General features: G+C 39.9%; 1 protein-coding gene across 2 annotated transcripts in view; it reads right to left on the bottom strand.

Moving 5' to 3' along the window:
- LOC126248888 (uncharacterized) overlaps nucleotides 1-12,523 on the bottom strand; it is a 349,630-nt gene that overhangs the window by 73,266 nt on the left and 263,841 nt on the right. For both annotated transcript variants that reach the window (XM_049950347.1, XM_049950348.1), the window contains exons 11-12: nucleotides 7,603-7,754; nucleotides 6,244-6,432 (exon numbers count right to left, since the gene is read on the bottom strand). In XM_049950347.1, the coding sequence (XP_049806304.1) occupies nucleotides 6,244-6,432; nucleotides 7,603-7,754 (341 nt within the window). The remainder of the gene's footprint in view (nucleotides 1-6,243; nucleotides 6,433-7,602; nucleotides 7,755-12,523) is intronic.

Here is a 12,523-nt window from a genome sequence, read left to right as displayed (position 1 = left end):
CCAAAGCATTTAGCTTCTCCGAGATTTGTTGCTTTTAGGGAACTACACATTTCAACCAACAGTGTTCCATTTTGCAATTGCTTGACTGTTTTGAAAGTGTCAGCATTGTCCTCTAAACCTTTCTGAATATACAGATATGAAACTTTCTCGAAGCTGCCCTCTATCATTTTAACAATGAAAAACACATTCTGCCCAGCAGCATGCACCCTGAAGGAGTCTGAATAATTCCTGAGCCAAGAGGACTGTCTACGCATGCCCTATTGTTAGACTGGGTGTTGGTACCTACCAGGAGCACACCCACTGGGCTGGGAGGAGGAGGAGAAAATTTTGAGGGTTCCATTTCGGTCCCATGAGCAGCTACTAGACAGAGCCCTGTGTGCCTATGTAAGCCTGATACAACTGAGGTGCAGCAGTTTCCCCAGAGGCTGCATTGTAAGGTGGAAAATTATAGGACTCCTCTCAATAGGTCAGACGTGCAGTACAGACAGTGTGTTGCAGGGTACGTTGTGTTGAGAAATAATCGTTAAGAAAAAAAATTGGTGTGCTGCACCATTTCTGGGTTAAATAGGTTGAAGTCAACCACTCAGGCTGTTGCACACATAAATTCAAGTATCCTACCAAATACAATTATTATAAGTTGTTCTCATAGTGTAGATGATAATGTACAAGGCTGCTCAGCCTTTGGCTCAGGTTCAGTACCTACAACAGTCCCATGTTCAATTTTTTTATTGCTATCTTGTTTGCTTTTAGGAAACCAAATGAAGAACATGTTTGGAGAGACAGTCTCTGGTGGGCTCTTGAATTTGCACACAAAATGGTCTGATTGGCTAACTACAATCCTAATTAACTCAGAAACGATGCAACATATAAAATTTTTTTCTTAGTAATTATTTCTCAGCACAACCAACCCTGCAACACCCTTACAAGATTTCCAGGCTGTTTCTGACAACTCTATATAGGTTATAGGTCAGAGAAGCTTGCAAAGTCTTATAGACAAGTGGGAAATACTGGCAAGTTCTTTGTATATTTGACTGAAATAAGATCATATAGCCTCTCAAACCATGAAGTTTCATTTCATTGCCTCCTCCTCTTCTAGGTCTTTCACTATAATGAACATGACAGATGACTCAATATGTTTTTCCTCTGCAGATGGCAAAAGTGTTACTGTGCAAGATGTGGAATGTAATATAAATGAATGTGGCAGATTAATGCTCAGCTGCAACAAAACACAATGAATACAGTTTCTAAAATGGAACTGTGGCAAAAGAGAAATTTTATTGTCCTAAGGTGGTCACACAGGCAGTGAAGTTGGCCATTCTAAATTCTTAGGACTGAGGATTGATGGAAGACTTTCTTGGAAGGAGAAACCATTGGAGGCAGCTCAGTCAGGTCCTAGTCTTCATTTGCGACACACCAGAAAACTAGTAAGTTCCATTATTTAGCTTTTTCTGTGTGCTTCTATAGTTTAATTCTTACATTATTAGTAGTAGGAAGCATAGGGTGTACACATACTGTAAGCAGACAAGGTAAGAGCTGGCCCCAGTTTGCGAACAGTTGAAAACACAATGCAGGTTGCTGCCTTGAGATGTGATGGCCGCAGAGAATGTGGCGCATCACATGGGACGCCTCACGTGTTGCTTGTTTTGTCTGGGGAATCTGCTACCAAGGCATTTTGCAACATACCCAACGAGGGGCAGTCACGCTTACTGCAGAGTGGCAAGTTCTAACACATTCATGTCACTGCTCCAATGTTAGGTGCATTACAGAGCCCCTTAGGGGAATAACATCCAGGGCTGCATAGAAATCTAATGTGCCCTTGGTATGTCTCCTGAGTGGCCTCATCTGAGATGTGGAGGAAGCCACATTTGGTTGGGATCTTGGGATCCTTTGATAAGGAGCTAAGTGGAGAGTCTCAACCAGAGGTTCCATTGATTCTGTGACAGTCTTGGCTGCAGATTTTTAGACCTGTGTTTTAGGGTGGAGAATTGTAGGACTCCCCTTGATAGATCAGGCGTGCAATACACATAGGAAGTTGCTACTCAGGTGCTAGTGGAATGCACATGGTCAATAATATAAGGTCCTCTCATGAGCATTTGCCAGTCAATATGCAAAGAGTAAAATCAGATTGTGTACGAAGTAAAAACACTTCAACTGTCAAAATTTTAACTGTAAATTGCTGAAACGTTTGTAGTAAAATTCCTGAAGCTACAGACCTCTGGAAACGATGTTGCACACAAATTATTCTTGGAAACAAGAGCTGAATGAAACCCAGGGTAGATAGCTCTGAAATATTTAATGAGGCATGGAATGTATATTGAAAGAGTTCACTGCAGTCGACAGAGATATTGTCTATCAAGGTCAAAACTGAGCCTGAGTGGAAGTTATCTGAACACAAGTATCCAGCCTATGTCAACTTAAGTTAACCATCAGGTGTTTTTACTGGGCACCCGATTCCACCATAATAGTTGGAGAATCATTCACAGAGAGTTTATCCTCAGCAGTGTGGAAGTACCCCAATTATCCACTATTAGTTGGAGCAGATTTAATCCTGCCAAGTACTGGCTGAGATGTCTATGGATTCATTGCAGGTAGTAGGGACAGACAGTCTTGTGAAGCAATTCTGAACACATCTTCCAAAAACTGTCTTGCACAGCTGCTTCGACAAACCACATGCAGTGGAAATATTTAGACTTTATAGCTATAAACAGGCCTGAACTTATCAACGGTGTCAGCATATATACAGGGATTGGTAATCATGACATCATCATAATGACGATGGTTACCAAAGTTAACAAATCCATCAAGAAGACTAGGAGAGTACTTATGCCAGAAAGAGCAGATAAGCAGTTGTTAGCATCGTGCTTACACAATGAATGGACATCACTTAGTTTCAATATGATGGACATGGGGGAACTATGGGCAAAGTTTAAGCTGACTGAAAATCGCACTCTGGAGAAGCAGGAGCTGACTAAGTGAATTAAGGACAGAAATGAACCTCTGCGGTTTCATTATAAAATTCAGAAAATGCTGAGGAATCAAAGATCATTGCACTCTAAACTCGACAAAGAACATGGAAATGAAAGAAAGAAAGAAAATTGACAATGAGGTCATTAGAGACAGAACAAGTTCAGATTAAAGATGGACGGGGAAGGAAATCGACACACCATTTCAAAGGAATCATCCCAGCATTATCTTAAGCAATTTAGGGAAATTATGGAGAAATTAAATCATGATGGTCAGACAGGGATTTCAACAGTCATCCTCCTGAACGTGAGTCCAGTGTGCTAATCACCGCGCTACCCTGCTCGGTGAACATGGAAATGTCAACAGGCAAAAGTTAGTAAAATGTCACATGTCTATAAAAAGATCGATGAGCAAAGCATAGCTTCATCCGTCATATGTTAGCGAAAGACCTTGCTGAGAAATGATGAAAATTCTAGTCCTACATGTAAGGGGTAGTCAAATGAAAATGAGATAGATGGGAAAAAAGTATATAAACTGTTCTTATTTCAAAAGTAATTGTCATAACTGTTAATTCATGTATCCCACTGTGAGAGAAGATGCCCAATGCTTTCATGGAAAAATGTTTGTGGTTGCCTACCAAAACCACAATTGTACCCATGTGTGCACCACTTCATCGAAAGTGCATTTATGGCCATGTAGACCTTTCTTCAGGGCTTCAGGAGCATGGAAATCTCATGGGGAGAGATCAGGACCTTATGGAGGATGTACAAGGGCTTCCCGGTGAAACTTCTGCAGAGCAGTCGGAGCAACCTTGGCAACATGTTTCATGTTGCTTATTCACATAAAGTGGAGCGATTATGTGAGGACTTCTGATGTAATAATGGAGACAGATTTTGCATATGTTGGGACCGTCCTTCTGAAAAGCTAGCTTAGCACGGGGCATGTAGAAGGTAAAAAGCAGGAGGAAGAAGGTTGGGAGAAAGGGTGTTGTGAATGTGTAACATGAGTCACCCAGTAACCACCCAGGTAGCCATGCATGTTAAAAGCACTGCTTCCGGGACAGGGAGGTGTGCCAGCCCTGGATTGATCTGTCCGGCATTTTAATGATGAGGGTCGGTGAGCCAGCCTGTCTGGATATAGTTTTTCGGTAGTTTCCCACAGCCCCCTAGGTGAACAATTCCTGCCTCAGTTACATGATTTGCAAACATTTCGAAAATTTTTGCTCCTTTTACTTCAATAACACTACACATAGACAGTTGATGCAACATTCCATCCCAGTGGTAGTGGGGTGACAACAGGAAAGGCATCCGGACACTCCTTGAATTAACCCTGCCAAATTCATTCATAACCAGGTAGACCCTGCACCGATGTGGGGCAAAGGCACACAAAGGAGAAGAGAAGAACATGAGTCGCAGCAAGGAGGACAGTATAAAGCTTTAAAAACTTGCCCAACCAAATCTAAGTTAAGGCATTGGTACACCAGTGGGGAGAAAATAAGATGTGGAAAGTCATTAAACAGCAAAATAAGCTGTATTAAAAATAAAATAACTTCTCACAGCCCTATAGAGATTCTTAAACATAGACTGTTCTGAAAATTTATGCTTGTGAATTTTTAATAGCTACGACTATACCCGTAAAATTTATAATGAAAAACATGCAGCACTTGCAATACACAACTGATGCATGAATAGGTCACTACCTAACTATTATCAACTGTATGCAGACCACACTTTTATTATAAATCTTAAAAGTATTGTTATAGCTATTAAAAACTCACAAGCACAGATTTTCAGGACTATTTGTGTAGGGTTAGGAATCTGTATGGGGCTATTTAAAAACATGTTATATTAGAAATTTATTTTTATTTAAATAATTATTTTCTGCCTTTTTATTCTTGTGCTTGTGAAATTTTGCAATGAATTCTAGACATTTTCATGACATTATATATTTTATTTACACACACACACACACACACACACTAGCTTTCCACCTGCGGTTCGCATATGTCACATACCGCCTCGAATGCATTTTGATACTCCCAGCACAACAAGCTGGTCCCGCATGATAGCCAAGGTGTCACACGGTAGCCGAGACATCAGATATTACCAACCTTTTTCACACAATTCTCCTCCCCCTCCCCTCCCCCACCACCATCCCTACCACTTTCCCTATCTCTTCCAAACAGACTGACAAGAAAGAAAGGTAGTACTGCACTGTCATCCAGTTCTGAGCTACGTTCAAAATTTCAAGTCTCTAGCTCATTGGGAAGTTACTTTAAAAGCGACTGCAAAATTTTTACCAAACAGACAGACAGACAGGTAGGCAGGCAGGCAGACAGACAGACAGACAAGAAAGTGATCTTATAAAGAAATGTTAAAATAGGACTGAGCAACAGCACATTTCTTGATACAATTTAAATGACATTCTAACAATATGTCAGCACCCGTTCTAAGACAAAAAATTGATTAATCAGTCATGAATGAGCTAATGCTAAGAGTAGTGTAATATCGTGCAATAGTTGCAGCAGACAGACACAGCCAGGGATTTCACTGACCACCGAGTTACTTGTCCCTGTTTGGCTGACTGCTGTTGTGCTAAACCTAATTTTGCCATTTGGTCTCAACTAATGATGTGCATGCAATAGAGCAAAGTAATAAGGAAGATATGAAGTTGGCTTTTCTAAGTTAGAATACATTTTTGTTGAAAATATATATGGACTCATATCTGAAATAATGTTAATTCATTATATGAGCCACTGAAAAGAATGGTTTTTCCCCAAATACATCCACACAAAAAGAATGTATCTTGTAAGCTAGTGCATCTCCAAAAGTGACAGACATGATAACCGTTAAGATAAGTGTCTCACTAATTATGAAATTTACATCTATTTCTTTTCTTCAGGATTTTATGTAGATCTCTGGTGAAATCATTGTTTTCATGGTGGAATGATCATGAATATACTATCATTTCTTCTCTTGCCTGTCTTACAAAAATGTGTGGTAAGGTATTTAACTTTTTTAAATATTGCATTTTACCCTTGTGGTATTCAAACATTTGAGACATGAAACCCTTCTAATCACTGTTCCCCAATTATAAAGTCAAAGAAGAGGCTTCAGCCCTGATCACATAACTCGTACATTTATTATGTGATTGAAGCTGCTTTAATACAACCCAAGATCATGCAGAACTGAGTACATGCAGAATTAAGCAGACCATAAATAAAAATATAAACATATACTGCCATGTACTTATGTATACGTAATACAAAAAGAAACTGACCTGTCCAAGCTGCTGCGAGTCCAGGGTGAGAGCACTATCGCTGCATTTTTTGGCCTCCATATAAGAAGGTGCCGGGAGAGAAAGTGGGCGAAACACAAAACTACTGTTGCCATTACCATTAATATTACTTTGATAATGACTACAAGGAATAGGCAGTGACAAGGTTTGGGGCACAGGACTACACTGGCGCTGAAAAAATAAAATACATGAAAGAAGAAAATGAAACCAATAAAGCTACATAGATAGAGGCATGCAACTTTTAAAGTGTAAAATATGACACATGCACTACATCCACATCCCACATAAGTCTACTTCTGCATAGAAAAGGATGTAGATTGGAGAGATTTAATTGACTTAGTGTTGCCTTGTTGTCTGATTACAAGGCAGTGCAATGTCAGTGCATAACACTAACTTGACACAAAAGAAATGAGACTCTTCACATTACCAAGTAACTAATTACTGATGAGTATTTAGTGCAGAAATCTTTTTTTGCTGTGTCCTTATGCTGAGAGAAGTTTCACCAAAGTTAATCACTGTAGTGGCCGTCAACAAGAAGTTTATTACAGATACGTTCTTCCACTCTGTAGGAAACTGTTGTGTAGGAGGTCTGACTGAACAGGGATTGTTTCTGCAAATTTATATGCATGCCAAATACATTCAGTTAAAGGCAGTCACCTTAAAAGTGGGACCCAATTGAGTCCACACATCTGTATTCCTCCTACCTCTGCTCCATACATTTCTTAACTTTATATCACGCAAGGTTGGACAGGAGTGCTGCCATTTTCACCTTTCAATGTAATGTAAGAACATTTATGCTGTAAACTGCTCATCCACTGCCACAGAGTTAACTAATTTTGATGAAACGTATCAGAGCTCAAGGACATCATAAAGCAGCTGCACACTAATATATTGTGAGTAACACCCTATTTCGTGTACATGTGATGTGACCTCTTCGAAGAGTCAAAATAATTTTGACTATGAAATTTACAAAACTGCTGTTTAAACAAATCCAAATTAAAAATAAATCTCATTCCAAAGCTAAGTAATCTACTAACTACTAGTTGCATATGTGGCTACCTTAGATCAAATTTACAGAACAAGCAAGTAAAACAAAAACAACAGCTACTGAAAAATATTAAAATTTGGGTAAAATTGTTTTCAAGTCTGCCTGAAAGGAATCAACATGCTGTTTCATAATGATTTTCTATTATATACAAGATGCTGTACAAATAACCACATGACAACAACTAGAATTTATATATTCCATAACCAAGTATCTGTCCCTGCATGCTGCAATATTGACAATGCTTCCCATTTACTTGGTGCCCTAAATAATTTATGATGCTCTTCCTAACTCACCTCTGTTTTCTCCAGTATTGGGGAATACAATGTAGGTGGTGGTGGTGCTTCCTTTTTCCTCTTCAAAGAAGCATGCTGTGTTTCAAGTGGAAGTGTGCTGGAATTATTTGGAATGGACAGTGCTGGATGCTGCATGCTGCCACCAAGTGAACCTATAATTAATGGGGCCATGAAGTAATTAAATCAATGCCATAATATCAGATTATTCAATAAATTCAAAAACTACAATTCACAAAGGTAGAACGACTGGACCCCAGCATAAAAGATAAATATTATCAACTATAAAAGCTGAAATTTCAGTGAACCACATAAAAACAGAGCACAAATGGGAACTGTGTGACTGAAAGTATCACCATCACCACCACTATCACCATTTTGTATTCAAGATTCTTGTTTTTACTGTTATAAAAAGGAAACAAAGGTAAGACTTTGTCTCACCAGTGATCAGGTCATTAGAGATGGAACACTAGCTAATCTGGGGAAGAACAGAAATGGCCAAACCCTAATTAAAGAAACCATCCATCAGATTTGTCATCCTTTTTAGTACAATTAGAATTCATGGCATCACAAAGGAATTTCTGAAAATGGTTCAAGTTACATGTTTAACAGAAATCAAAGGGGTCAATCTGAAACACTGTAGACATTAAGCTATCAGCCCTTATCTGACTGGGAACTAGATATACTATCTGATGGAAAGTAATCAGACACTCCTACGTAATGTGGAATTCACTACTAGATGTCACGAGGCAAATCTACCAGTATAAAATGAGGCAGAGAATATTGTGTTGTCAGCAGAGAAGCAATAACAGCAGAATGGATCAATCAAATGGCTCTGAGCACTATGGGACTTAACATCTATGGTCATCAGTCCCCTAGAACTGAGAACTACTTAAACCTAACTAACCTAAGGACATCACACAACACCCAGACATCACGAGGCAGAGAAAATCCCTGACCCCGCCGGGAATCGAACCCGGGAACCCAGGCGCGAGAATGTATCAGTCAGGAGAGTTCAGTGACTTTGGATGTGGTCTAGTCATTGGATGTCACCTGAGCAACAAATCAGTCAGGGACATTTCAACCCTTAGAAGGCTGCCTAGTAGACTGTTGGTGAGATGACTGTGTAGAGGGGATGTAAAGGAATAACAACAGCCTCCCAAATGCGAGTCCAGTGTGCTAAACACTGCACCACCTCACTCAATAGCAGAGTTCAAGCTATCATACAGGTGAAGGATGGACACATCCAATATTAGTGTCCACTAATATGTGTCCAGATACTTTTCATCAGATAGCATATACACACATCAAAAAAAGTTTTGCATCACCCCAGTTCCCAGAACTCCTGAAGACAGACGTTCACTGTGGATATTGTATCACAGACACAGACCCTTTGACTGTTCAGAGATGTAACTAAACCCACCCAAAGATGTAAACAACCATGCATGAGCAGCGCCTATTAGACGGAAGGGGTACGACAGCCGATCAGTTGCAGCCACTCCACGAGGAAGGAGGTACACGGCTCGTGTTGTCTGTAGTTCAACCATGCCCAGACAGTGAATACCGTGGTTCGATTGCGTCCGCATTGTTACTTTGCGCCACAAAGGACTCTCAACAATGGAAGTGTTCAGGCGTCTCGGAGTGAACCGAAGTGATGTTGTTTGGACATGGAGGAGATACAGTGGGACAGGAACTGCTGATGACATACCTCGCTGAGGCCGCCCAAGGGCTACTACTGCAGTGAATGACCGCTACTTACAGATTATGGCTCGGAGGAACCCTGACAGCAATGCCACCACGTTGAATAATGCTTTTCGTGCACCCACAGGACGTCGTGTTATTACTCAAACTGTGCGCAATAGGCTGCATGATGTGCAACTTCACTCCTGAAGTCCATGGCGAGGTCCATCTTCGCAACCACGACACCATGCAGTGCGGTACAGATGGGCCCAACAACATGCCGAAGCCGAATGGACTTCTCAGGATTGGCATCACATTCCAAGGAGTGTTGCATGTACCTTCAACCAGACAATCATCGGAAACGTGTTTGGAAGCAACCCGATCAGGCTGAACGCCTTAGACACACTGTCCAGCAAGTGCAGCAAGGTGGAGGTTGCCTGATGTCTTGGGGTGGCATTGTGTGGGGCCGACGTACACCGCTGGTGGCCATGGAAGGCGCCGTAATGGCTGTATGATACATGAATGCCATCCTCCAACCGACAGTACAACCATATCAGCAGCATATTGGCAATACATTTGTCTTCATGGCCAACAATTCGTGCCTCCATCTTGCACATCTTGTGAATGACATCCTTCAGGATAACGACATCGCTCGACTTGAGTGGCCAGCATGTTCTCCAGACATGAACCCTATCGAACATGCCTGGGATAGATTGAAATGGCCTGTTTACGGACAACATGACCCACCAACCACTCTGAAGGTTCTACACCATATTGCTCTCGAGGAGTGGGACAATCTGGACAGTATGCCACGACAAATACAGGCATGCATCAGTCCAAGAGGATGTGCTACTGGGTATTAGAGGTACTGGTGTGTACAGAAATCTGGACCACCACCTCTGAGGGTCTCACTGTATGGTGGTACAACATGCAATGTGTGATTGTCATGAGCAATAAAAAGGGCGGAAATGATGTTTATGTTGATCTTTTTTCCAATATTCTGTACAGGTTCCAGAACTCTTGGAACCGAGGTGATGGAAAACCTTTTTTGATGTGTGTATATGGTGTCTTAAAAGGTTCCATCTTCACGCCTCACATTTCCTTGTATATATTGATGATCCTTTCTCCACCTGTGACAATACCAGACACAAAGCTATTTTAGATAGCATGTAATCTGAACACTGAGATAAACAGCAAATTAAGAATGACTTTGGGAAGAACTGTTGATGATACCTTTATGGAGACTGATTAAAGATTTCTAGTAATTGAACTGTCATTCCACTTTGAAAAATCTCACATACACAGGTCAGAACCTGAGAAAGGTTTCCACAAAACATATGTATAAAAACTGATGGCATAAAGATAGAAGAGGTTAACAATATAAATTCTTGGGATAATGACTTGATAATAAATTCACTTAGGAGCAGCACAGAACAGAACTGCTCAAACAAATGCGTATCTGTGGAGTGAATGTCATCAGACAGACATGATGTATTAAAATAAAGAAGCTTGCATAGTTTGCTAACATTCATTCCGCAAAAACATACTGTGTAATATTTTGGGTCAACCATCAAGCCAAGCTAAATTTTTCTCAAACCTAACACATCTAATATGAACTATTTGTGGTCATATAGCATATACCTCCTTCAAACTAACAACTCTGTGGAATCATCACTACTAGAAAGAGTACATTAAAAGCACTTACTTTGATCCAAAAAGATGTCCATTACTCATGAATCCACATTTTCAGTAACTTGCTAGTAACCATGAAGATTTTAGCAACTTATAAAGTACAATTAAGAGTAATGTAAGAGTTTTATTGGTTCCCAATAAAAACACTTTAGTACATTTATGTTTTAATGCTTGTGATAAGTTTCATACTAATTTGCAACCAAAAATGTGTTTGAATGTGTTTTACTTTTTCCACATCATTGATAACCATTTCATAAGATTTTGCAAGCGAATATTAGCAAATCAGATGTTCTTCTTTTCTTGTAAATATGTATTGTTTATTTTTGTTTTCTGTCATGTTCCACCTCCCTGAGGGTCTTCTCACTGAAAGTCCACAGAACATACAGTGTATCTAAATCTAACAATCCAACCATGAATTCAGAGCTTTAACCACTGATCCACCTAAAACTCAAGTGTACTACAAAGAACCCTCCTGCAACAAATCTAGATATCAGATCACTGGTGGCGGGACGGGGGAAGGGGAAAAAGGGTGTAGCATACCATGGATGACAAGATCATTGTACTTGGAGTTCAGGTCTGGTAAAATGCTTTATTTAATTGAATGTACTCTCCACAAAACAGACCTCCTGATCAGTCAACTGCCCTGTTGAGTTTTGTTGTAGTTCATCTTGTTAATGGCCATGTGACCAAAATTGCAATAGCGGCATGTACAAATAAATAATTTTACAGTCAAAAGATGATCATGATGTCATTTACAAAATACTGTGCTACTGTTATTAGTGTAACGGCTCTCGTGTTTCCATCCATACAATATATTGCCCAGAAATTTAACTGTATATTCTGGTATCCAATAGCAATCATTATAAATAGAGCTCTACATCTTACTACTTGTACACATCCAAACCAGAATTTCACGTCCCACTAGAAAAGTCAATTCTGATGAATAAATTTTTAAGGATTTGTCAGATTAAAAATCTGCTCAGAACCCATTAAGTAACTGGAATATATTAATTTAATCAGCTTTTCCATCATGATTGTAACTACTTTAAGCCATGCTCTGAAATGAAGCACACACTACACAAAATCCTCCCCTCATTTCCTGGAGTAGGTTGTATGACCTAACCTCTATGAACTCTATGTCAGATCAGTGGTCAAACCTACATAAATATGCCATGCTTGCTCATGAGAAATACAGCTCCGAGAAACAATTCAAAGCTGCAACCGGTTCCCACTCCCCTCATTTCCTTCGAAACTGAATGAAATAAATGGTGGCAGGTTAAATCTTCAAGTAGATGTGTCAAACTGATACAAGCAAATCAAAGACATCAGGCTACAGTGCTAGTCTAGTACATATATTCAACCCAGTGAGTATTCTTCAATCTCATACTCTATGACAATCCTTGGTTTCCTTTAGTCTACAGTTCATACCATAACACCTTACTCAATCATGCATCCATACACTACTGCACCACTGTCAAGGCATGCACAGTTACAATCATAAAAATGAGTCATTTGTGGAGGTGCTAATGATATTTGTCTACATCACATACAA

The sequence above is a fragment of the Schistocerca nitens genome, chromosome 3, assembly GCF_023898315.1.
Source record: "Schistocerca nitens isolate TAMUIC-IGC-003100 chromosome 3, iqSchNite1.1, whole genome shotgun sequence".
In the NCBI taxonomy this organism is placed as follows: domain Eukaryota; kingdom Metazoa; phylum Arthropoda; class Insecta; order Orthoptera; family Acrididae; genus Schistocerca; species Schistocerca nitens.
This window is presented reverse-complemented; position numbering and strand designations above follow the sequence as displayed.